Source organism: Leuresthes tenuis, unplaced genomic scaffold, assembly GCF_036924035.1.
Source record: "Leuresthes tenuis unplaced genomic scaffold, fLeuTen1.0.hap1 SCAF_20, whole genome shotgun sequence".
In the NCBI taxonomy this organism is placed as follows: Eukaryota; Metazoa; Chordata; class Actinopteri; order Atheriniformes; family Atherinopsidae; genus Leuresthes; species Leuresthes tenuis.
Genome location: NW_027325374.1, coordinates 16,239,457 through 16,265,034, shown reverse-complemented (window position 1 = coordinate 16,265,034; position 25,578 = coordinate 16,239,457). Strand labels below are relative to the sequence as shown.

At 40.1% G+C, this 25,578-nt stretch overlaps 1 protein-coding gene across 1 annotated transcript; it reads left to right on the top strand.

Moving 5' to 3' along the window:
• Positions 1 to 337: 337 nt before the first annotated feature.
• Positions 338 to 25,253, top strand: baiap2l1a (BAR/IMD domain containing adaptor protein 2 like 1a). Its single transcript, XM_072373266.1, has 15 exons — positions 338 to 589; positions 1,889 to 1,964; positions 2,153 to 2,239; positions 10,722 to 10,783; positions 11,550 to 11,621; positions 11,753 to 11,887; positions 15,902 to 16,054; positions 16,143 to 16,286; positions 16,808 to 16,928; positions 17,203 to 17,416; positions 19,539 to 19,598; positions 19,692 to 19,842; positions 21,816 to 21,818; positions 23,489 to 23,529; positions 23,645 to 25,253. The coding sequence occupies exons 1-15, from the start codon at positions 539 to 541 to the stop codon at positions 23,715 to 23,717; spliced, it is 1,443 nt and encodes a 480-aa protein (XP_072229367.1). The 5' UTR covers positions 338 to 538; the 3' UTR covers positions 23,718 to 25,253.
• Positions 25,254 to 25,578: the final 325 nt, after the last annotated feature.

Sequence of the window (25,578 nt, the reverse complement as noted above, 5' to 3'; positions counted from 1 at the left end):
GAAACATTAATGCATCCCTTTCATTTGTAACTATATTTTTAGATGCAAGTTTCTCCACTGCATACGTAACTGCGCAAATTGTGGTGTTGTAGCGCCACCTCTTGGACGGTCGGAGTACTTTTAACTGAACGCCGGAGAGAAGCCTGCAGTGAAAACGCGTCCAGCCGAAATCTGTCGGGTTTTTTTTTTTTGTTTGTTTCTTTTCATAGAAGTCGCCGTCTCACGAGCATTTCATGGAGTTCTGTTGATAACTTTACTTTGTGTCACACCTTTCGTTACGTCACACAGCGCCCTCCCCTCACCCGCGCGCTCCCTCCCCAGTCTGGGAAGCGTCCCAGTGAGCGAGTTCACCGCACACTGCATCTGAGCGTCTCTCCGCCCACATGCACAGGGTCGAGGTGCAGACAGGGAGCAGAACCGACTTTTGGATTTATTATTTGGATTGTGAAGAAAATCTGGATTTCCAGATATCCTTTTGATACATATTTTTTATTTTTTTCTCCCTCAAATATCTGGTTTTGAGAAACAACCTGCCATCATGTCTCGGACTCCCGATGGTGTGAGCAGGCTCACTGAAAGTACATACAAGGTGAGTCATACATCTGGAAAGTAAAGAAATAATAACTGATATTTGTGACGTCATTAGGAAGAAAATTAAGCGTGAGAAGGGGATATAATTATTTGCAGTTAAGTTGTTTAGGAATCAGCTGTGACAATCTCTGGAGATAAAAGTTGCCTCGCGTGTGCTTTTAATTTGATGGTAAATTGTCGGATTTTTTTTTCGAAATTTTGGTCTCTTCTGAACACAGGATCCCACAGTTTGCTTTGACTATGTAACATATGCTTAACAAGGACGGCTGACTGTTCAGAGAGGTATGAAATCAGAACCAACATCAAGGCAACACCCTGTTTTTTTATGATGCATAAATGTTGTTAAAATCCCTCGGTTGTGTCTGTGATGGGATGAGGGAAAGGCAAGTTGTCCCGGCCTGTCAGTCAACCCGCTCTTGTTAATCAACGCACTTAAAGTGATCGAATCAGTCGTTTGATCATTAGTGCAATCTTCGCTTCGTCACGGGAATTAATCTAATCAATTTTACACTTCTGCCTCTCATATGCGATAAGCTGTGTGCCCGTGCTTGTCATGTCTGTGAGAGTGTCACATTATTCAAAACATGGATGTAAAGTGACTGATAATGGTTAGAAGCTTATTTTACTGGATGGATGGTAGGGTTCTAGTTCAACTTTCTCTCCTCTTCCAGTGGAATGTCCTCTCAGGGGTAGAGATACAACGTGAGCGTCTCAGAGTCACACCTGTAGGTTGCAGTCTGTCAGTTTAAGCTGGGAGGAAGAGAAACAGAATTCAAGGAACCTGTTTCTCTCCCCTCTATTTTTCTTTTTTCTCTTCCCTCTATGCAAAGCCATACCTGCCCCCTTCATTGTTCTATTGAGAGTGCGCCAGGGGAATGGAAGGGGATGGTGGGGGGGCAGCGCTGGATTGTTGAGACTTTTCAATAAAGTGAGAAGGAGGTGGCTGGGGAGTGGTATGGTACATGCTGCAAATAGCTCCGACTTTGTGTGGGACTTCGCTCTTTTTAGGGAGTTGCACAGCATACGTGAGAGGTCAAGTTAAAGATTGAACGTTTTTATTGTTCTCGTGGTTATATTTATAGAGCAACAGTGCAAACACTTACACTCGCTTTCATGTTGTCTCCTTCCACGTTAACTAAAATAGCCTTGAGTTTGATTATGCATGGCAAGGTCTGGCTGTTCTTAGATAGAATTACATGTTTATTCGTAAGCAAAAGAGGGAAGCAACTGGGGGGATTTTACAGTTGTTTTTCTTGCACTCTTCTCCAACTGCACATCTCTGCTCTCTTTGTTCCAGAATGTGATGGAACAGTTAAACCCAGGTTTGAGGAACCTAGTCAACCTCGGGAAGAGCTATGAAAAATCAGTCACAGGTAAACAGTTTTCACCTTCACCCTAGTTAAAAGTGGATGCTACATATCTTTGCACTACCTCAATGCTAAAAGTGGCTCACATACTTGGCATTACAGTATTACTACATCACATGCTTAATCCGAAATGCAAATTATCCCGGGAGTCTTCTTAAACTCATGGATGTTTGTCTCTTTCTTTTGCTCCCCAGCAATGACTCTTGCTGGAAAAGCCTACTTTGATGCGGTGTCAAAGATTGGAGAAAGTGCTATTGTGTCTCCAGTCTCCAGAGAGCTCGGTGAGATTCATGCAAATCCAGTTTCAGTTTACCTGCGGTGAACAAAATCTCAAGGGGGGTCTTGCTGATATCTATGCCAAAATGCCAATGCTGTGAGAGGGTAGAGTTTTAAAAGAAACAGTAACCTCTAACTTCCACTTATGCTTAAATATGCATGAATGAGTCATTTGATATAATGGGAATTTGCCTTTTTCTCTTTCCTTATGGTCACAGCAGTGTATATAAAAGATGGATGTAGCCTTTTTGTCTGAAAAGTGATGCCAGTGAGGAGGAACCTTAAACCTGCAGTCCTTCTAATGGTCAGCAGGCAGTGGCCCCCCAGGTTTCAGTCCTAATTACTGGTTCTGAGTCTTCTTAAATACAGTTAGTTCAGTAAATTAATGTCCTATCTAGAGTAAAATAGATGATAAAAGAGGGTATGCTTAATGACAGAGCTGCTTTGCGTTTGCAGTTTCAGCATCTCGCTCAAAAAAAAAATTTAATTAGCAGTTTTACTGAAATTAGCTGCTTTCTTTCACAAAAATATCCAGTGATAATGGAAGCTGGGCACAGTCAAAGTGCTGCTTTCATCCAACATCAACATGGTGACACATTTTACCTCCCAAAAGCAAATCAATTAGGCAGACATCTGGGGGAAAAAAACAATAATTAAGCCCTCAAGGCACAGTAGCAGTAAGAATTTAATTATCATTATGCTAACTCTGATTGAAGTGCTTCCTCTGTCTCTTCTCAGAAGCTGCCTCTGAGTGTGTTTGACTCGTCATGAGTCATCTCCAATTATTCTATCTGAGCTCAAATTCAGAGCAGGCCTACTGTTTTTAGGGGTCATAATTATGCACTATTACCGTTCATCATGCTGCTTTCTGGATCCTGCTGCATCACTCCTAATGTATGGGTTTTACAAATTGGACTCTTGTAAGCTGAGGCATACGTAAACAGGCAGAAAAGCAGAGCAGGCCAGTACAAATGGGAAAATAATGCCATTATATTTTATCTGAAAATTTCACAAAATGTCAGACAAAGACATTTTTACAAAGCCTACATTACATGACAGAGTTTATGTGTTGTCTGTCACGTTCTGTTAAGCTCTAAACAAATTCATGAGGAAGGCAACAAAGCACCAGGACAGCATGACTGATCAGTGCAGTGTCTGAAGTCTCATAATGCTAAAAGCACATAGCAAAATATCACAGAACAATATGGGTACATTTGATTACATTGAAGAAAACCTCTTCATACATAAAGTTATGCTCAACACCATAATTGTTAGGAGATCAATTTAGCTGCAATGTGGTTGAAACAAGCAAAAAATAACTCTTTATTTTCACATAGAAATTTGACTCTCAGTATCTGTCTGGCATTAAAACTTTGAGTGTGATGAGAGACATTCCGTACTGGGCTGTTGTGAAACCTCGATCAAGTTTGTTTAGCCGCACCCATCAGTGAACAATAGCAGCATTTCATCGCTTCATTAAAGTATATGTGTTTTTCCAAGCATGTTGGATGTCATCGGCAGCAGTTTTGTCTCCAAACATTCAATGCGCATCAAATTTGGCTTATTAAAACTAGACAAGTCCGACTTCAGCAGAAAAGTTGCAATAGAGGCTTAAGTGCAAATCTCCGTTGTCGCCTGCACACTGGGTGGATCTTGTCACCCCTACAGCCAAGACAGTGAAGGAAGCTGTTGCTTAAAATCGAAAGACATTACATTCCCACAGTAGATAATTGACGTTCGTGACCCCAGTGCATGTATGTCTTTTAGACTAGACCCTGTGCTCTCTTCTGTATGTGCTAATGTATCTGCATGTGTGAATCTTTTTCTCATTTGGAAACATTATTTAACACCAGTCTTGAGCACCTGTCACAATATCAAGTGGCATGTGAAGTCTTGAACTCAAGGCTCTGTAGTTATTCCTTGCCCGCCCAGAACAGACGACAAGACAGTGTGAATTCTCTCACCCAGTGCTGCGTACAAACTAGCTAACATGCTGAACAAACAGATAGACAGAAGAGTCTGTCTTCCCACTGATCCACCCCTGATCATCTGTCTGCCTGTCCGATCTCTGTGAAAACAGAAAAGTCTTTGACTCAATTTGTGATGGTTAATCATGGCCTCAAGTGACAGTTTAACCATCTCTGATAGTAGAATATTTATCTAAGGTGTACAGTTTAATAGTTTCCATAAATCTAAATTTCTCCAACTGTGAGAAATGACAGACCAGAAGCATTACTGTGCAGTTTTCTGCTGCAGACAGCTGTAAAGCTTTTTCTCTAAAGTGACAGATTGTTTTTCTTTCTCTCTCTCCACGACTGGTGTGGTGCAAAAGCACTTGCGTCACAAAAGTTGGCAGGTAGTCTACTTGCAGAAAGCTACCTGAGGCATTTACTTAGACTCAGATCCTTTTTGTTTACGATTGTTACCATGGTTGAGATGAAAGTATACCAGTATGAGGAAAATACTTTTTTTCAGCTGCCTTAAGGAAAGCTAAGTACTACACACAGATGAGCTATTTCACATAAGGTGTGTTGAGTTTGGTTTGCTCCTTAATCCCTTTTATCAACTTCAGAAAAAGCAGTGCTATTATTCACAGGTCATTTACTTTATCAGATGGTTAATGTAGATAAAATATGATTAGGACCATCTCCCTTCTCCCATGTCCCAAACCTCCTTCCTGTGTGATCACCAATGCACGTTTCCACCGTCAGCTGATCTGAAAATGTATTTTGTTCAACTGAGAGAGGAGAATTAGTTTAGTTTAGTTTTGATTATTGGAACAAATTGTGAAAAACTGAGTCTCACTTACCTCACGGCGACTAATGTATGCTAGCGTAACAAAGACATGTGCAGCTTTCCCATTTGCGGATGGTTTGCTAACTTTATGGCTTTACTTTTGAAGAGGCCACAGATAAATGTTTCATTATTTTTTTTCACAAAAGGAAAACCTTGTGACCTTGTGTATGTAGAATTTGTAAACTCCTCAGGGAGTTGCTCTTCCACTTTGCAGTGCAGCAGTTATTGAAGGCCTGAAAATGTTAGTAGGGAATGAATAGCACGAACCGCACCCCTTCCACCTTTTCTCTGCACTGTTTGTTAAGCCTCAGCTGAAATTGTTGTCTGAAAAATTTAAGTACACTGTCAACTAAAAAAAAAAAAAAAAGTCAGTAATGTCAGAGTGATTTTTTACTCTCAGGAGAATAGAAAGACTGCTGAGTGTTTCCCACTGATAGCTTTTGTAACTAATTTTGACTCTTGAGAGGAACAGTTTAGTTTCTGATGACGGATTTATGTTCTGATTGATGAGGCTAGATGTAATTTCAAATAACTGGATTACAGCTATCTGACAGAACTGGACTGGAATACACAGTATTCCCTATTCCATCAGCATATTTATGATGGGTAAACTGTCTCTCCTGACAGACAAAGAGCCATATCTCTAAAGTCACAGTTGTCACATTAAGATTATGGCATTTTATATTCCTGCTAATCCTTGCTAAAAATTGTAAGGAACATATCCTGAGTTTACTGTTGCATTTAACTAGAGCATGACCCAAGCTTAATCAGATATTTTCAAGCCTACCTAATGTACAATATGCTGTGGGTTTTATGCACGTTGCCTTTGCTTTTTCTGTCAATGTCAAATATTGCTGCAGGGCACTGAAACCAAATAATGTCCTATTTCAGAGGTGAAGAAATGTTAAAATTGTTCAAATATGGGCTTTGCAGAAACTTGAAATGCTTACTTTTTACTCCGCCAAGTACATTGAATATCAGCACAATGCTTCCCTGTTTTTTTTTCTGAGCATTATATTTTTTGAAGCTAACCAAACGTACAGACACGAAAGTGGTTAAAAAGTGGCAAAAATGATCCAAAAAGCAACAATGTTCTGATCCTGAAATGGAATCAGCTTTACTCCTTATTATATACAGTGAGAAGCCATATTTGCTGAGGACAATTGCATGAATGAAATGTGACTAGAAACAGCAGTTTCAACTACATAAATATCAGTCAGACAAACAGACACAGGCCGTCAAGGAAGAAACCATTGCAAATATGTCAAATACAGCAGGGAGGATGCTGTCTTCAAGTCAATGTAATGTTTAGTCAGTTGTGACTGCTTCCATCACATTCCACTCCTTCTTATGATCCTTGACTTGAGACCTTCGTTCTGATCCAGTACACTGAGGGAATCCTCAGGAAGATCTCTACAGACACTTACTACTCAGTAAAGCGTGACATTTGAACATGAATTGCTGCCTCTGTTTTCTCAGCACCTGAAGTCTGTTAGCAGCTACTACAAATTTCAAGCAGTATTTTATTGGAAATCACTGCCTGCAAAAAGACCAATTTTCTTACAAGATGGCAACCAGCTTATCAAAACCTCTCCTCTAAAGACCTCAAACCCATCCTGCATTATATATGGTGAGATTTAAGTGATGCTCAGGACTGCAGCTTGTTTGGACATTATATTATGTTATGTGCTGTTTATGATAGCAGGCCATCGCTCTGTCATAAGGCCACTGTCACAGCCATCTGTTTGTACCAAACACAGTTGATATGCTGAAAGACTACATGCTCAAAGAAACTAAAGAACATTACATTGCACCTGCCAGAAAAGGTCACTTTTGATCATCATTAGTGGAATAAACTGATGACCAGTTGTCAAGATTGGCATTTGTAATTGCTAGTTATGACTACAGAGTGTAAGCAAAAGGGCTTGGAGCATTTTAACAAGGAGAGATCAAATGAAAGACTGACTTAAATGAATTAGTGCACAATAATCAGGAAAAGTTTGCTGTACAAAAAAAGTGGAATAAAGTTTGGTGTTCAGACTCGATGCTGCATCAAGGCAGAACGTGACATAATAGATGGTGAGAAAGGCCCAGAGTCTAGACACTGGTGGTGGGCATCTGTTGACGTCATCTTCGGCAGCTGGAGAAGATTGAGTTGGGGACGAGGTGGAATGCGCAATGCAGGGTCTTGAAGGAGAACGATAGAAAGAAATGAGATTTAAAAAGGACGAAAAAGGGACCGATTGTCTGGGTGAGAAAGGAGGCAGGAAGACCATTGGACCAGAAAGTGGAAGGTTTGACAGTGTGGGAAAGAAGGAAGTAACAGGAATGCAGAAAAGTCCTAAAGGCAAGAAAGAATAAGCTAAATGGATCAGATCTCCCCTGATGAACTTTCTAAATATGGCATATCTCCATTAACAGTCCAGTGTGTAGGATCTAGTGATTCATAGCGGTACAAACTGTAAATTGCAGCCATCCGAATACCCCCATTGAATGCAAAACTCTGAATATATTGAAAATGTTAACTTTACAGTCTGTGTTTCAGTTCAGGTGGTGGTTGTTGACTGAACAATTTCACCTCAGTGTCCATTTATTAGTTGTTCTTTGGATCAGGTTACAAGATCTTCATCAGCAAATGCAGTTTGCAAAGTTACCACATTTCTTTGTCAATATGAGATTCATGTGAGATTCACACGATCACAGTCAAAGAATCCTTCTTGGCAGGCTCCAAGCTATCCTATTTGAGGCTAAAATACAAACGTTTGGACCATTAAGCCTTCTATACTGATGGCTTCTTTACAATGGTCGCACCTATTCACTGACAGGTTCAATATAGCTCTACATGGTTCATTTGATTGGTTAAAGGTAGTAAGTTCAGTGGATATATGCTTTATCCAATCACTTTCTAAGTGGAATATTTATTGTAAGATTCACACCCTTTCCAGACTGTTTTTAAAGGAGGACTTTCCAGATGGATCTGTTAAACCAGCCATCTGTTGTGTCAGGTGATCTCAGCTCAAGCTCTGCTTATTAACAGCTTCCATTCATATCGTAATCTATGCAATGATTCTCAAATGTTTCTTTGTTTTTTTTACAGCTAGTACCTTAAGTCCTTGGAGTAAAGAATTTAAGTTTTAACAGTGGCACTGATATTTCAGACAAGATTTTTTTTTCTCCTCATAATCGATGACATAGATGCAATTAAGCTCTTAATCTTTTTTGAGCAATATCTCCCGTAAGAAAGTCCAAAGGGAGGTTAGTGACAGTCACCAAGTCAAGTGCTATCACAGCAGTAGATTTAGCATTGATGACAGTGGCATCATTATGATAACATGAAGGGAGTAGCTCATCTGTGGAAACAGCCAAACAGTTATTTCCCCGAGGGATGAGTACAACTGAGATTCTATTTTATCCTGACTCATGTAGGAAGTGGCCATGTTTTATCACAGACACTGCAGGCCTGCGTGATGAGTAATCAACAATGCATCCCAATGAGGTAATTGTGTTACCAGATGATAACTATGGTCAAGTTCAAGATTAGTTGAAAGAAAAGGGGTGGCACACAAAGGGGTAGAATGGAAGGGAAACTTTCCTAATCTAACACCAAACAGGTGGGACTTTTGTTGGCACAAGGTGTTTCTGCCTCATAAAACACATCATCTGTTGAAAATGTAAAAGGCACACTCTTTGTCTTATAAAAGTCTTATAAAAGTCTTGTAAAAGATGCATTTAAGACAACAAAGAACATGGAAACAAATGATCTTTACAGGACTAGTTTTGAATCCCCAACTTTAATGTTACACCACTAAAAGAAATGTATTTTTGTCTTTTATTTACAACCTTTTCTTTGAGCAGTGCCCGACAATAACCATATTCAGTTCAACTGTATTTGTATTACGCCACATAACAGGGCTGCCATCCCCCTGAAGTGAGGAGGGGACAGGAAGAGACATCACACTTGGGTCTTCATATCCTCTGAGCTTTACATTTACACAGGTGTTTTGATGAAAGGTCAGAGTTATTGTTATCTAGTTGGTTTGTGCAGCTTTTGTAACATAAAGTGCAGTGTAAATTTGGGATGGGTAGCATAGAGTCTGAAGGAGTAGTCATAATACTGAATCACTAGCCACATATGTGAATCACGAATGGTGTAGTTTTCCACAATGGTCTTTTGTCAAACTTGTGTCAACCTGTGTTAAAAGCATATCGCAGATCTGAAATCGCTGAAGGGAGACGTGATAGTCATGGTGCTTAAAATCTGCAAACGGTGAGAGGGGGGGGGGGCACAAAAGGCAGAGATTAGAGATAAAACACAGAGGATAAATAGCTTCCTTTTACTGGTGTTGAACTTGAACGGTAGTGCAAAATCTTTTGAAAAAAAAACTTAGTTTGTGTGAGAAAAATCAGAAGCAACATTCAACTGTGTCTTTCTCAACTCCGATACACCTTTCAGTTGGTCACAGATTCGTGCATCTTGTGATGAGTTTCTGTAGCCTTTACCCTCCCTCGGGTTCGATTTTCACACCTTGTATGCCCCAAAGGTGAAACCTGCAGGTGTACAATGGCCTCTTTGAACCCCCCACCCAGCCTTTCTCAGCTTTCCCCTTCCACCCCGGTCAGCCTGTTGTCGAGGCTGTACAAACAGCTCTAGGTCCGGTGCCACCCCCACATTCAAACACAAAGGCAGCCTTTACCAGTACGTTCTGGTGACCTTCAGAGGGCAATGTTGTTATAGCTGGGTGCTGCCTGCTGCATCACAGAATTACAGCCTTGTATCAGTGGTTCATTACATTTGTTTGCTCTAGATGAAGGCGTGTGCGGAGGAATGTCAGGTTTTGGGTCGAGTGTGCATAAATGCTTAGATGGGTTTGTGCAGGCAAGGCCAACTCACCAAATTTTACAAAGTAAAAATGACATCTGTGCTTTTTTTTTTTTTTTTACCTTTATGGGGGTGAAACCATGCGGCTCTGTAACTTTTGCCCTTTTCCATAAACACTGACACTGTCACGTGTGACATAGATATGATGTTTAGAATTAAAAAGAAAAGCTTTCAGGTTTCACCAGAACATTGTGTCCTATAGTAAACCATGAGTCTAGATTTTGCCCCATTGTGATAGTGATTGCACTATAATCTGCTTAGCTATGACTGTCCACTTGTGTTTACAGTATTGACTCACTTCCATTGTTTCATGTCATATGCTGCTCTGTCTATGCTGTAGCCTGTCTGTGAATGGAGACTGTTCTGTATCCGACTGCACAATACCTGAACATTTCATAGAGATTACTTATTGACAGCTGTTCAAATATTTAAAGGAGATAAGTCATCTGGAAAATATGGGCTGCAAAAGTGTATGCAAAGCTTGATTGAACGGGTTTTTTTTCGAAAGTGCTAATTGTTGATGGGTCCCTTTCACGAAAATGTTTTTACCCTTGGTGAAAAAAAACCCCTGGTTTTCTAATGCTTTTATAGTTGTTTAGCTTCCATTGTCATAAATATGAAGCTACAACCAGCAGCTCAGCCAGGTTTAAAGACTGGAAACAGGGAGAAACAGCTATATGGCTATCAGCTATCAGGCTCTCTCAACAATAATAATAAAAAAAACATGTTTATCAGCATGATGACATGATAAAACACATTCAATCCATATTTTTTTCCCAAAATACTAAAAGGTTGTTCCTGGTATCTTGTAGGTGTTGTTCTAATGGAGATTTCCGAAGCCCATCGGAAGGTCCAAAATGAACTGGAAGAGAATGTAAGTAGCTTTAAAGAGTAAAAAGATACTCTATGTCATAGCTGTAACCCTAACTGCAATGCTGACTGGATCTGAGATACAGCACAAGCTTGATGATCGACCTTCTTGGAGTGAACAACACATTTGTATTTGTGGCCATGAATGCTCAATTTGTCTTTACAAAACACATAGAGAGTGGCCATTCGTAACACTGTCACCTCTACAACGTCTACATGTTACCTCTGCAACCTTTCAAGCTCATCCCTTTAATTTTAGGTTGACGTCATTGTAACAAGTGGTGAAAGAAAGTTTACAGGAGGAGAAAAGCCCCATTATCATTCCAGGCCCTGCCCTGCAGCATGGTTAAATACCTTACTTCAAAAACTTGAAGTCACTTGAAGTGACGACTTCTAAGTTGAATTCAAGTGTCGCCGTTTAGAAAATGGCAACATCTCAAACGCAACAAACAGTCTCATGTAAGAATCTTCGAGTAAGAGAAGCTCAATATCATAAACATGCTGTATTCATGAAAAGCATTTCACATCAGTCTGATTGTTAAATCCCAATCAGTCTTTGAAAGAGCTGAAACTTGTAAATCTTTAACTCTAACAAGCTGATAAGAAAGCCCTGAGGTGTTAGTGTCATCCAATCACAAATCCATTACCATATATTCTACAGGGTCACTCCACTCTCTTATGTGACTGAACTTTACATTGTGCTTGAAGAAAAATACATGTGAGATTGCGTGTGTTGCAATGAATGTAACGTGAACATTTTCTCCCTGCAGTTCAAGAGATTTCACAGAGATGTTATAATAGAGCTGGAGAAGAAGACAGAGATGGATGTTAAGTACATGAACGTAAGTGTCACCGTCCATGGTTTCAGACATTGACAATATTTCAGCATCTTCATATCTGAGGAACTTTATTTGTCATTAAAAACAGCAGTCTTCTTTGTCTCACGCATCTCTTGCCAAATGTCTGTCTGTAGGCCACCTTCAAGCGCTATCAGTCAGAGCACAAAGTGAAACAGGACGTCCTGGAGCGCTCTCAGACAGATTTGAAGAAGCTCAGAAGGAAAAGCCAGGCAAAACACTCATCCAAGTATGACATCAAAGAGAATGAGGTGAGATTTGAAACCAAACCGGCTGCTGTGCCATTCCTTACCAGCAAAAATATTTTGGATGGGTTTCCAAAGCACGATGCTGTTAAATGTATATGCTCTAATACTTGGGAAGAGTATATAGCAAGTGTACAATTTGTGTGATGGGGTGAAGATAGGAGAGCTCTAATGATATTCATGCACCAGTTCATAAAAGAACATGTGGAGGGTAAGTTTAAGCTGTTAGCAGATAGCCATTTTTTATAGTGGGACTCTGCTTGGTGTCATGCACAGTTGAATTGGGTTAGTTCCAGCTCCACTTGGCCAGTAATTGGGACCACTGTCCTTGTAATGGTATACATGCTCAGGAGCAGAATAGGGTTACTGACTGAAGTATGCCTGTTGCTACAGCAGTGTGGACTATGAGAGAAAATGATGAAACTCTCTGTGTGTGAAATCATTGTACATGAAAGCACATCTGAAATTCACTGCACAGACGTTGTCTTTAAGCTGCTTAAATAAAGATTTAGTCAGATGACGCTGAGGATACAAAAAAAATCAGGATTTAATTGTAGCAGATCAACAGCTTGCTTTGATTGAACGCGAGCTGGCACATAGTCTTAATGGGCTGATTTTCAGTGACCATTTCTGACACGTTTAGCTCTCTGACAAAAGAAACAGAAAATACGTGACTGAGAGCTGCTTTGTTGGGAAATCAGCCGTATCGATGTTCAGACACCCAGACTTTACTGTTTGACAAGGAGATGCAAGAACGTGGAACAGTGCACAGGCCCATTTGAGTCAAGATGAACATATACATGCAGTGTGATTCGATCCTCAGCTGCATTATCTGGGTGTGTTTGTCCAGTTTTGAGAAGCTCTTGTGAGGATTTTGTTCATTTTCGGTTGAATTAACATATGCATTTGAAAGGTCTAGCTTTGATCAGATGTCTAGCAGCATACGTTTTTATTCTTGAGCCATACAAACATGCTGACTTGACATTTATCTGAAAGAATCCGTCTAAATTTGTACAAACATAAGCGTGTATTCAAGTACACTGTTTCTGATCTGATGAGTTCCAGGTTTTATTGGCTATAGAAAAAGTAGGTAAGAGCAGTAAGAAAGTTTTCCATTTAAAGAAAGTCAGATCAGGTTGAATTCTTTTAGAACAGATTTTATAAAAAAGAAAATTTGCTACATATTCATTATTAAGTACTCCAAGATGGCAAGACAGGACTGTGATATGCGAGTGGGGACATTTGTTTTGGGGTTTTCGTCTCAGTTTCTGAATGGTTTTACCTTTAGTCATGGATGAACTGATCACAACACAGGTTTAAGTACAAGTGTGATTGGACCCAGGGCACATATTGAGGATGTATTGAGGTCTGATTGCTCAGACAACATTTGAAGGTGTAGTTTGAAAAAGATCACACCTTTTAGCAGTGTAAAGGTGAATGCGTCCTGGGATGCTTTAAAGGAACACCTACTTCCTGTTTTGCTGAATCCTGGTCCTGGAAACTCTCTTCCCTCTGATAAAATCCCAAACAGTTACCACAGGGAGTCTCTAAGAGCAAAATTGAGAAACACAGTGCCTTTCAACTAATAGTTTTGCTCAAAATCAAGAAGCATTCCTGCATCAGATCACGTACTTGTGTCAGTATTATTAGCTATTGGTTTTGAAATGAACTTTGCAAAGGTAACTCACGTTAAAGCAAAAATCCCTGTATCCTGTGCTATTCATTATGGATTGGGTTGGGGAAGAATTGGGGGTTAGTTCTGATTTAAGCTATGCTGTCACTGGTAGATGCATTTGGACTTTGCAAACAGGAATTATGTAGGTGACTTTTTTTTCTATTTGCCTTTGTATAATGCTCAAATTATGCAAATATGATATTTTATTTAAACTCATCAGTGGTTAGAAAGGTTTTATCTGCGGTGTACCTTTAGAGAACCAACTAAGTTTCTCTTTAAAAAAACTTTTTAAAAAAAACAAAAAAACATCCTGCATTTTGAGAATAGACGTCACACAGTGACCCTACAGAGCTTGTTTCAAGTCTTGTTATACATTTAGCCCTTAGACACAGCGAAAATGCTGCTTTAAATGTGGTGATTTGTGTACTATGGTGGATTAGAAAGGTGTTTTCTGTGACTGAAAACTAAGCTGCAAACTGATAAAGGAAAGACAAAGCAGACAGAAGAATTCATCCACTGAGCTGATGTGGGAATTGAATGTTCTTTGCTGCAACACCGTCCGCTTTCTGGCAATTATCCACAAGACATGGGGCAAGCATAACAGCTATTTACAAGCAGCTGTGGGTGAGTAGCAGTGTGCCCCTCACAGGAACTAATCTCAGAAATCGCATCGTAAACATAGCTGTGTCACTGCTTAGAGAGCAAAGGTACACAAACATAACTTTGAAGTCGCACTTGTGCGCTTACATTGCCATGCATGAGTGGGGTTGTTTCAGGCTGTTCAGTGGCCCTCGGTATATATTGGTTAAAGTAAATGTTGGCAAATCTCACACATTATTTGCTGTTTACATCGTGCTGGCCTCTCCTGACAAGCAGTCTAAACATTTGAAACAGAGATTTGCTTTGTAAATCAGCTTGGTGAGATGAAGGAGGGACTGCAAAGCCTGAGTAATGACTCCTGTCTTTTAATTTATTGACTGTTTTCACAGCCTCGCTCTCTTGATGAATGGTGTGTAAGCCTCGCTTGTTTATAGAGAATTATACAAATCCTTTAATTGAACTGTCGAAAAGTGTCACAGTTTCTGAAAGGGATGTTGGTGTTTAGACTTCTAAGAATCCCATGTGTGTGTAAAGTGTTAACCTTCTATTTATCTTTGGAGCTGAATGGCACCTTCTGAATAACACCTGCACAATAAGTAGTCCTATCTGGGTGGAGTTTGATAGTCTAATCCTGTTTCTATAGCTGACCTGAAACTGTGGGCCCCTCCTCCCTCACACCGGACTTTTTCATTATCTGATCAAAATGACACCAATGGACTACAAGATGCCTGTTTTCTAATAATCACCAGTATGCATGAGTAAGCTGCCAGTAATAAACACGGTCTGTCTCGTCTTCCACCTCTCACTGAGAGTCTGAGCAATTGTTTGTGGTGAACATGGAAAATTAAGAGCCTTGATTCAGCGTCTGAGAAAATGAGACCAGCCAGTTGGAAAGGGGCTTTTACGGAGCCCCTAGAGACAGGCTGCTTTTCCATCACCATGACAACCTGGGGAAAATGGGAGAGATCACAGGGTGGACACAGAGAAAAAAAATTAATAAAGGGAAGATTTAGAAGCAATTTTAAAAGATTTTGGACTCCTTATGCCAGGTTCACTTGCTCAGCTGCAGAATGCAGTCTTCTCAGTGGCTAAGATGCATCTTTCTGCGATCTGATTTGGTCTCCCACTGAGCAAAGATTGATCCAGGAGCAGCAGGAAACCCAAACAAATCTACGAAGTGTAGCGACTCTGATTACGAAGCTCATCAGTGCCTTGATTTGTGAATTTGGTCTGAGCACATAGGTAGATATTAGGTTGTGCCCCACTGAGTATGCTTTTACTCAGAGGGAGCCTTCAAGAGCCTGTTTTCGCCTCTCTCAGGTTAGTCAGCATGGGAAAGAAGCACAATCCCTCAGCGGAAAATGCAGTCACGAGAAATAAAATGCCTCGCGTTTCCGGAAGTACCCAGTAAAGTCAAAGATCTTTTTTTTTTCTTTTTTTTTATGGAGGCTGATAGCAGCTTAGCGTCATTGGACATGAAGAGTATTGAAAGGAGCAAGTAAATGATAATGATAATGATAACAGCTTTTTTTGTACTTTTAAATAAGCCTGATGGAACACAGTTTAAATCACCTCGCTCTGACTAGTGCAGTCACGACCATGTTTATTTTGGTGCTGTTGGCATATACTTGTTGAAACTATTCTAAATGCATTGCAGTACAATCCATCACTCATGTTACTGGTATTGTTAACAATTCATTAAGTAATATTTGGCATTTTTGCTGTCCTCTCACCTCTGTCTGTAGTATTTGGAGACCATCTCATCCCGCCAGATGGACATGCAAAAGTTCATCGCCGACGGCTGCAGAGAGGCCTTATTTGAAGAAAAGAGACGCTTCTGTTTCCTGGCAGACAAACACTGCATGTTCTCTTACCAATTTAGCAACTTCCACGAGAAAGTAAGCAAGGCCAGAGAAAGCACAGCCACAACCTTCTCGTGTGTGCTGTTTTCACACCAGGCTCTCATAACGCTCTGGTGTTTTTCAGGCCAAAGAGATTCTGTCTGCAAAGCTGCCCACCTGGCAGGAAAAATGCAGCGACATCACCAAAGTGCCGGACACGGTGGCGTCCATGATAGATGGCCTGGCCACCACTCCGGAACAATCACCGCTGGTTGAACACCGCAACAGGGTGAGTTTGTTTGATTAGATTTGGATTAACTGAAGAGAAGAAGTGGCATCAAAATGACTTGTGTGTGAAAGGGAAAGACTTCAGGATGGTTTATTTTTTGACTCTATGGATGGAAAAGATCTATGGAAAAGATCTATGGAAAAGATCAACGGATGATGGAAACTGAATAATACATACCTACTGAAAAAAAACATGTTTTATATTGCCTTGTTGACACTTGTACTTTATATGACTACTGTATAATCCTGAAATCTGTTGTACCAGAGGCCCTTATAAAGTTGTAGGCCGTCTTTAGCTGGCTTCCAGCCACAGGAAGCCAGCATGGTGCTGTTGTTGTCACCATGTGTCAAAGTCCACTATTGCTAGGAGGAAGTTTAATTTACTGTTTCAAATTATTGCACCAATAAAGACCTCATTCTGTCATATTATGTTATTCATCCAAATTGCTTGATAACATTAAGATTTTGACAGCTCATGTTGTCATGCTTGTGCACCTGCTGACCCATGCCCCCTGTCCTCAGAACAACGTGAGGTCTTCGGTGCCTCCTCCAGCACCACCGCTAAAGGCTCAGATCAGTCCGCTGGCCAATATGTTTAACCCTGAGCCCAAGTTTCCGCTGACCTTCTCAGATCGCAACTCAGGTACTGGTGGCTTTTTTTTAAATACATGAATGAGTTTTAGGCTCCCTAAAACTCATTGGGGCCTCAGCAAAACTGACAGAGTAACACAGACATCTTTTTGACAGTGGCAGCATCGTTGCCAAAGTTACTGTGTTTGATTTCACGTTAATAGTTCAAAAAGAAAAATACATATACTTGTTTCTTAAAATGCCAACTTATATCTCCATTTTTAAGTCTTGACAGGTAACTGACATCATCACATGATCTCTGTTTTGTGAACCTCATCTGTCCCCAGATCAGGGCAGTCTTGGAGAGGGGAGTTTGTCCAGATCCACATCCCAGTCATCTGGTCTCAACGTGGGCAGGAAGTCCAGGGTCACGACCATCTTTCCCCACACTGCGGGCAACAACGACACACTCCTCAGCTTTGATGACGGTGACATCATCACTCTGCTCATCCAAGAGGAGAAAGACGGTTGGCTGTACGGAGAGCTAGAGAAGACGCAGCAGTAAGTGTTTGCTATTTAGTTTTGTTAACCTAGTCTGTCTTTTTTTCTAAATAAGTGTTTTTTAAGGCTTACAGGAGAGGTTATGTATTCAAACATGCAAAATTTGTTAAAATAGTTAAATCCATGCATCACATAATAAGTGCATAATTTTGACCTCAGCACAGTTGTGTCTCTCTTCGTCTTTATGAGTGTATATGTTTTTATTCATTCATACAAAGTGTAATCACTCACAGTCCTGGCTTGGAAAAATAAGTGGACCTGAAGATATTTTCTTTCGAAATTTGAAAGAGATGCCTCAGAATCTGTTTTGTTGTGGGAAGAAAGACGCCGACGCACACAGACACGCAGGCTTTCTTCTGTGAACTCATGATGCGTCAAACCATGGTGCTCCCTCCAGCAAACGCTGAAGAAACAATCATTTCAAACCAGTTTCGTGATATTTTACAGGAGTATGTAAGTGCTGCAATGTGTTACCTGAAGCTCAGGACAAGTTATGTTAAACAACAAGACAATGACCAAAAACACTAAAATAATTCAGCAGCAGAATGTTCTAGGTTAGGCTCAGGCTAGCCCTGAGATGCTGTGATGTGACCTTGGCAGGGCTGCTTAGGTAAGACATTCCAGGAAAATTAATAGTTTGCCACTGAAAATGACCACAAATTCCTCCTCATCATTGTCTCATAAGCAGCTACAGGAAATACGTGAAGGCTTTTCCTGTTAAATTGAGTTCTTAATCAGTGTGTCCAAAAAGACATTAAAAGTGATATTGTTTGTTTGCAGATTGTGTTTAGTTTTAGTTGCATCTTAGATGATGAGAAAACCACATTTCTATAGGTAATAAATTAGAGTTCGTGTTAATTCCAAACATTTCTCAAGAGCACAAAGGTTTACACACCCACCATATGGAAAAAAACTTTCATTCCAATAAGTATGCAGTTGTATTAACTGACAGGCGTTGTTCGCATAACTCAAGTGGCTGGACTAGTTTCTACCTTTTTATTTTATGTTCCACTGCACTAATGCATCATGCTCAGAAACACGGAGTATGCCAGGTATGTTCAACACAACAGTCGTAAAGCTTGATCGCTCCGTCTCAGCAACACCACACACACTTATGCAGGAAATCCAGGTGCATGCATGCAAATAAGGGACATCTGGTGCTTTGTTTTTCACTCACTGAAATGAATATGAAGAGAAACTAATATGCACTAATTCTGATTCTTCCCTGCTAAATATTCTCCTTTACAAGGAAAAAAAGTCTTTGTGGGTCATATTTACACAGTTTTGAAAATGTTTACTGAAAGCTCTTTGTATTTTCACATGTGGCTTCAGCAGCATAGATCCCTAAGGTAACCTTCAGGTTGTGTAATTAATCATCTTCAGCTCCTTGCTAGATCAGTTAGGACTCTTAATGCATCATGCTCCTAGTGTCATTCCTACGTTGACAGAAATGAACAAAAGCCTTGATTGCTCTCTGTGAGTGTCATTAAGTGGCTCTTTGTATCGCAGTAGTGAGTGGAGGTTTTTCAAGAAGAAGACATGTTTGGATAAATCACAATACATTCTGCTCCCAAGCACCAAATCCAATGCACTGCTCTCATAACCCATATTTTTTCTCTGTATGTGGCCTAGAGATATTTTCTAAACAAAATGTCTCTTTCATATCTGTTGTTTCTGATTTGTGCATCTCATTTAAGTGTTTTGTGAGCAGCAGTGATTTTTCAACCGTTATAGTTCACAAATACTAAAAGACAAATCACTTGCTGTCTCAAAAGCTCAGAAAAGACTATTGCCTTATTAGTAGAATAGACTTTCGACTTTTTATTATTATTCTCAAAGGACTCACCTGACATATTGATGTATATCATCTATTAAAGATGGAGAGATGAATTACTTTAGGCAATGGAATTATTGGAATATTTACTTTGTTTCTATTTTTCATGGTTTACCGATCAATCTGTGCACTTTTTACATATTCAAAATGGACCCTAGAAAGAGTTGTTAGTCCCACAGTAACAAGAATTAGTAATTTTTCTGTGGACAACAAAAAAGATGATAGAACCTCTTATGTGTAATTGTTGCCTGCCGTGTCTGATGTTGTGGTGTGTGCTTCTATGATCAGACGGGGCTGGTTTCCCTCATCCTACTGCAGGCCTTACTCTGAATCAGCGATGTCAAATAGGTAAGAAAACATGACATCACATCAGAGGCTGAATCTATGGAGTTGTTACTCAACCAGTGTTTGATAGCCGAGGCTCCATGTCATGTGTCTCAGCAGCAATCTGAGCACCCCAGTGCGGAGACGGAGTGTGGGCAGTCTGCCGGAGCAGGAAGAGCAGGAGCCTGTATTGCTGCCACCGCCGGACTACAGCGACGACGTCCCCTCTAGTCCAGTCGTACCGTTAACACCTTCTTCACAGAACACGGTCAGTATTGAGGGTTTGGCTTAAGATGGGTTGAACCATGTGTCTTTTTTTTTCTTTTTGAAGGAAAAAAAATAACTACAGATTTTTAGCAACCTGAACAATCAGGTATCTGACTGTTGGAAATGGCTTTAAGGCGTCTTTTTTCATTCACAGGAATTTTAAGTATAGTGGTCAATATTTGACCTAAATTTCTAACCAATATTTGCAAATGTGTGCCTTAGTGAAAACAATCAGGATGAAGAAAGCTAAGTAAAAGCAAGCTTGAGGCTGAGGGTTTGGGCCTGTGACATATACTGACGAGCTCAAATTGTACAAATTACTGTTACAAGCTCTATTATTGTGCATCACATGTGAATGTAGTTAACTCAACATTTTGGAAAAAAAACATTTTGTTTAGTAAGTGATGTATACCTGATGATCAGTGTATGCTACAGGCATTTATCAATAAGCACCAGCACAAAGTGAAGCTGATGGTGATGGGGAATTGATTTATTTTGCCAATATTTGGTTATAAACCAAAGTAAGAGGTGCTGGTTGACACAAAAAACACAAGTCATGATATTAAGCCCTTGTTAGCCTCTCCTCCATGATACATGTTTTGTCTATATTCATACAGTTCAGCTGTGTTCTAAATTGTTTTGATCATTAGCTGTCTGAAAATATGTGCAGCGTTCCTCTTTGTCCTGTTGTTATCACAGATACAGAGCTAACTGTGGCCACATAACGCACGCATGACCTCCTCAGCTGAGCCCTGACATTTAGCCTTCGAGCATTTAGGGCTTAGTCAGCTAAAGATATATCTTACCACTGAACTAACAGCCGTCTTAGACATTTCCCAAAAAAACGTACAAATCCTTTAGTAAACATTTCAATTGAGTCATGTCGCTTACTGTTCATGAATGTTCTGCCGTAAGTGTGTGTTTGCATTCGCTGCTCTGTTACAAATGTCAGTGAGACTGGCAATGGGTTATTTTTATTTCTGGGGCAGACTAATGAAGCTCTGGTTTTACAGCATCTCTCCATTTGGCTGATATATTCCTCGATCTGGACGGGTTGGACAAGCTCTCTATTTCTAGACAAATGTCTGATTTACTATCATCTGAGGAGTTAAGTTTCTTCTATCAAAGCTAACTTTATAGAGTCACCTCTGGATATGTTCCAAGGCGAGGCGCTTCCGCCCTGGTTGCAGTTGTGAGCAATAGCACAGGACTGGAGCTATGCTGGGAAGACATGCTGTCTGGCTGCCTGTGAGGATCGCCATCACATGTTCTAAACTAGGAAAGGTCCCATGTATTGTGATGAAATGTGTGCATGAGCTCAGTTGTTACATGCGGCACGCCACAAAATCTCATCACACAGGTTGAACTTTAAGTCTGACTAATTATTTCTTATCAACAGCTCTTAGATGCATAGTCACCCTTCCACACCCTTGAAATACAGCTCACCCAGGAACACTCCTCAGTTCCTGTATCATTTTTCTAAGGGATTATTTCCCTGATGGATGTGTGAGCCTTAAAAATATTATCATTGGATTCCACAGAAGCACCTGCAGTTGTTACTGACCCAGACACAAATTACAATATCAAGACAAACAGCAACAGAGAGTTTTCAGGCCTACGTTTTTCAGCGTTTTTTAAAAATTTCCCCAATGGCAGATTTAGTTCCAAAAATGGAAAGAATGGAGTATAAGCAGAGTTGCAGAGGGAGGCATAAAGGACAAGAGGGTACAGACACAAATTCTCTTTATCGTTAAGCAGTGTCATCTGATGAATTATCAGTCCAGCCAGCAGACAAGCCCAGGCACACTTTTTCTCTATCATCACCTTCCTTACTACTCAGCCTGTACTGTACTGTCCGCACTGTCCTCTGTATCTGCTGCCTCAGGTTTTCTCCAGGAAACTTCAGTGGGGGATTTACCCTCCAGATGCACCTCCCATCCCAATACTCTCACAGTTTTACACTCTTTTTTCGAGAAAGTAATCCAACTTGGATTAAACTGTGATAATGAGTGGTTTGATTTCCTAGACCATTTCTCCAGGAAAATACAGAAGGCTGACTTTGCTCTCTGTTTGTTGTTGTGACTGTGGTGCAAAGGTGAACTCTGTTGCCATTGCTCTGGGGACTTTAGTTCCCAGAGTTCAGCCTCTTCGGTAGCATTCAAATCTAAATCCTTCACTCTAAGGGGCTGTTAAATACCTTTCTTTGAGGTTTTCAACACAGACGCACAGACATGCAGTCCTCCAAAAATCGTGCATATCCTCTGGAGATAACACCACACAATGATCAAATGCTGATTGATGGAAAATTAGCTAGAACCAGGAAGGGCTGACAATAACTGATTTCATAACAAAACAAGAAAAGAACAAAACACCAAAGACCATAAATAGCAAAGAAGCACAGGTTAAAAACAATGACAACAGCTGCATTTGACTACCTTCATTATGTGAACACAAAGCAGATCTGTCTCTTGTATGCCAGAGAACTAAAGGATCAACACAACTAAGAGCAGCCCACATCTTAAATCTGGTAATCTAATCTAAAATGATCATTTTTTACCAAATACTTTCTGCCAAGGTTGTGTTAGATTTCATCCATCGGAGTGATACTCAGCTTAGCAAAGATCGGTTGCTTGAGCCAGCCGATTATGCTCTAAGCATTTGGAAATGTTGCATGACAGCCAGGCTCTGGACTTGGTTTAGTTGTGTGTTTAAAGTTTTTGTTGAGCCACTTATCAACTAATCTTGATAAATCTCAAAACTGCTCACCTGACTGAAGCTTTCAGCAGGTCACTGTACTCTCATATCAGGAAGATTGCTTGTAAATTCAGAAAAGGTATCAGAACTGTGACACCACTACGATGCTTACATTGTACAGGCAACAGTCACAAGTTGGTTGAATGCACCTGCAATGTTTGGTAACTGTATGTGTATCTGTGTGTTGTCTGCTCTCTAGTGGAAGAGTAGAGTAATGCTTGTTTTCTGGTAAACACATACAGCTGAATGACATTATCAGATCATCTGAAGATACTGTAGCCATTCTTTATCAGCTTTTTATCCTTTATCAGGCATACTTGCAGAGTAAATTGAGTGTATTTTGGTTTAAGTAGATCTGATCTGATCTAAAATGAAAACAACATGTACATAAACTAAAAAAACAACAACAACTGTCGTTTATCAAGATTTCTTCTGATATGCAAATAAGAAGATCTAGTGCTCCAAAACTATCTTCACAGCTGTGCTGTGTTTTATCATTTGATATGGCTTTAACATACCTCTAGGTGCAATGATCAGGTGTTTAATAAAGGTTCTTCCCCATGATTGTCCCATGTTCACTTTGCAGTAAGATTATCATCTCCTCGGGTGAATGTCAGAGATGAGTACGTGGCCGTTGCCAGCTTTTCGAGATCTTCTAGATTCCTGACTCTGCGGTTCGAGTTTTTTGAAAAAACTACGTGTCATAGCTCAGCTGCAGGGATTGGAAAGGAGGGAGGGGTGGAAGGGCAGCTGTCGATGAGAAATCTTCGCCAACTAGTCTGGCAACTTTGACTTATCTACAGGAACGAGTATTTGTGTTGACGGGAGTTGAAAGATTTGTGTTATTTCTTCTTGTCCTCTGAATCCTCACGTCTGTTTTCTATCTTTGACAGATGTGTTTAGTGAATGGGACTGGGAAGGTCCCTTTTCTCGGGTGAGCAACATAAACTCAAAGTTTCAAAGATTTCTAAGAACAATCAAAGTTTGGTGGATATCCAGTTGGTTGTTATATCGGTGTGTGTAAATTTCTCCTTTTGTCCTTCCTGCAGAGGAGGGAATCCATTTGCCACAGTCAAGCTGAGGCCAACTGTCACAAATGACAGATCAGCGCCAATCATCTAACACAGAGCGAGGAGTATTTTTCACCACTGTTTTGCCTTCAAGGGGAATCATACATCATGGAACCTGTGCGACACTCCGAAAAACCCCCAACCTGACATTTCACCAGCCTGCATGTTAGTCTCTGTCAGTACCACTCTGAAATGTTACAGGGATCCACTGTTTCTTCCTGAGTGTGTGCTGCGGCCAGTGTGTATTTGACATTAGCCAAAATTGGGAAACACTGCACAATCCACAAACGGAGAAGAAAGAATTGGGAAAAGCTTTTAAGGACAAAGAAAGTATATGGTGATTGGATCAGTTTGATTTTGTGTTTTAAGTAACTCACTCCAAAATGACAGTTTGGGCTTTGTTTTATCTCATCCATGTAATGATCTAATGCATTTTGCAGTCATGCAATAAAAGCCAACGTGTGATATACTATGTATATAGCAGAGGGGGAAAAAGCACTGGATAACATGTTTGCATCATTTCCTGTGAATTCCTTGCATGCATAAGGGAGTAGTCATCTGAGATCTGCTCACTAACAGTAAAATCTTCCGTGTATATGAATGGAATTACAGAATAGATATGTTGACGGGTCATATTTTGAAAAAAGGCTCCGATTTTTTTTCCAAAAGCACAGATACATTAGGAATAAAATCCAAAGCAAGAATTGGCCTCTGATCTAAATTTCAGCCCATTTCGACAATACTTTTCTTTCTGTGTGTGTATTGTCAACTGCAGAGGACCTGCATCCAGCCTTTGGAGTGAGCTGTTCCTTTGAGAACTTGTCAGAGAAAATTATGCTCGTACCATGCTCATGTTTTTATATGGACTAAATAGATGCAGGTAGACATGATAATAAGACGATACTGATGAAACAGACCAGAACCCAGGCTGCCTTCCTGACTTGCCAATAAAGACCAAAAAAAATATTTTTATTTTTATTCTAATCATATTTGTCTTATTAGAGACATTGCTATAAACAGGTGGTGAGGATGAAGGAAGTGTGACTTGTTTGGAAAGGGGCCTGCCTTTTTGAGTGCAGTTTTAAAAGATAAGGATATTTATATTCAGGAAGTTTGTATGGAGTATTTAAAAGCATATGTATACAGAATAAGGCTCTGTTTAGGTTTCCCTTTGAATAAAACATCCACTGTGCTCAGTCTGAGCCATGTATCCCACCCTGTTTTAGATTTCACTGCTGGTATGTAGTTTAAATGGGTAAAATGACCTTTTGATGAAGGATATTATTTCACTCCTCGTAGTTTCACTGTTATATGTAACGTGTGCACAATACACAACGGCAGAATTAAGTGTGCGTTGCTGTATCAGAATAATGTTTGGCTCATTATTTGACTTTTTGCTTTGTGTTTGCTGCAATGAATGTAATTGTATGAGTAAGGACCGGATTAATCAAGCAGCCTATTGATCCACTGAAGACTTACTGATCGTGCTGACATAATTATTGCCACAGGCTTTCTTCAGAGTTGCTTGTCATTGTGTTGACCAGTGTAGTCTCTTTTTTTTTCTCAATAAAACAAAGTGACTTCTGCATTTGATGTTTATTCACCTTTTTTATTTATCTTTTTAAGGACTGTTGTTATTCACTTTTCTTCGCTTCACTTAGGTGATTTTGTCAGCTATGGTAGATTTGACAAGAATCGCACACAAAGGATGAGTGTTCAGCTCTAAGATCACTCGCATAAAACAAAAAGATGTTATAATGAAAAAGTAATTCATATCAACAAATGAGTATGTCGGCCATGTATCTCAGCAGCCTAAGATCACATATAATCTGTGATTCTGTATAGCCTCATAACATCTGCCTTCATCTATTGCAATATGTTGTATTCATCATCATTTTCAGATTCTATTTTTC

Coding starts and splice junctions, on each gene's coding strand:
- baiap2l1a (XM_072373266.1), top strand. CDS start 539: ATGTCTCGGACTCCCGATGGTGTGAGCAGGCTCACTGAAAGTACATAC. Junction 2,240..10,721: donor TCCAGTCTCCAGAGAGCTCG/GTGAGATTCATG, acceptor GGTATCTTGTAG/GTGTTGTTCTAATGGAGATT. Junction 17,417..19,538: donor GAGCTAGAGAAGACGCAGCA/GTAAGTGTTTGC, acceptor TTCTATGATCAG/ACGGGGCTGGTTTCCCTCAT.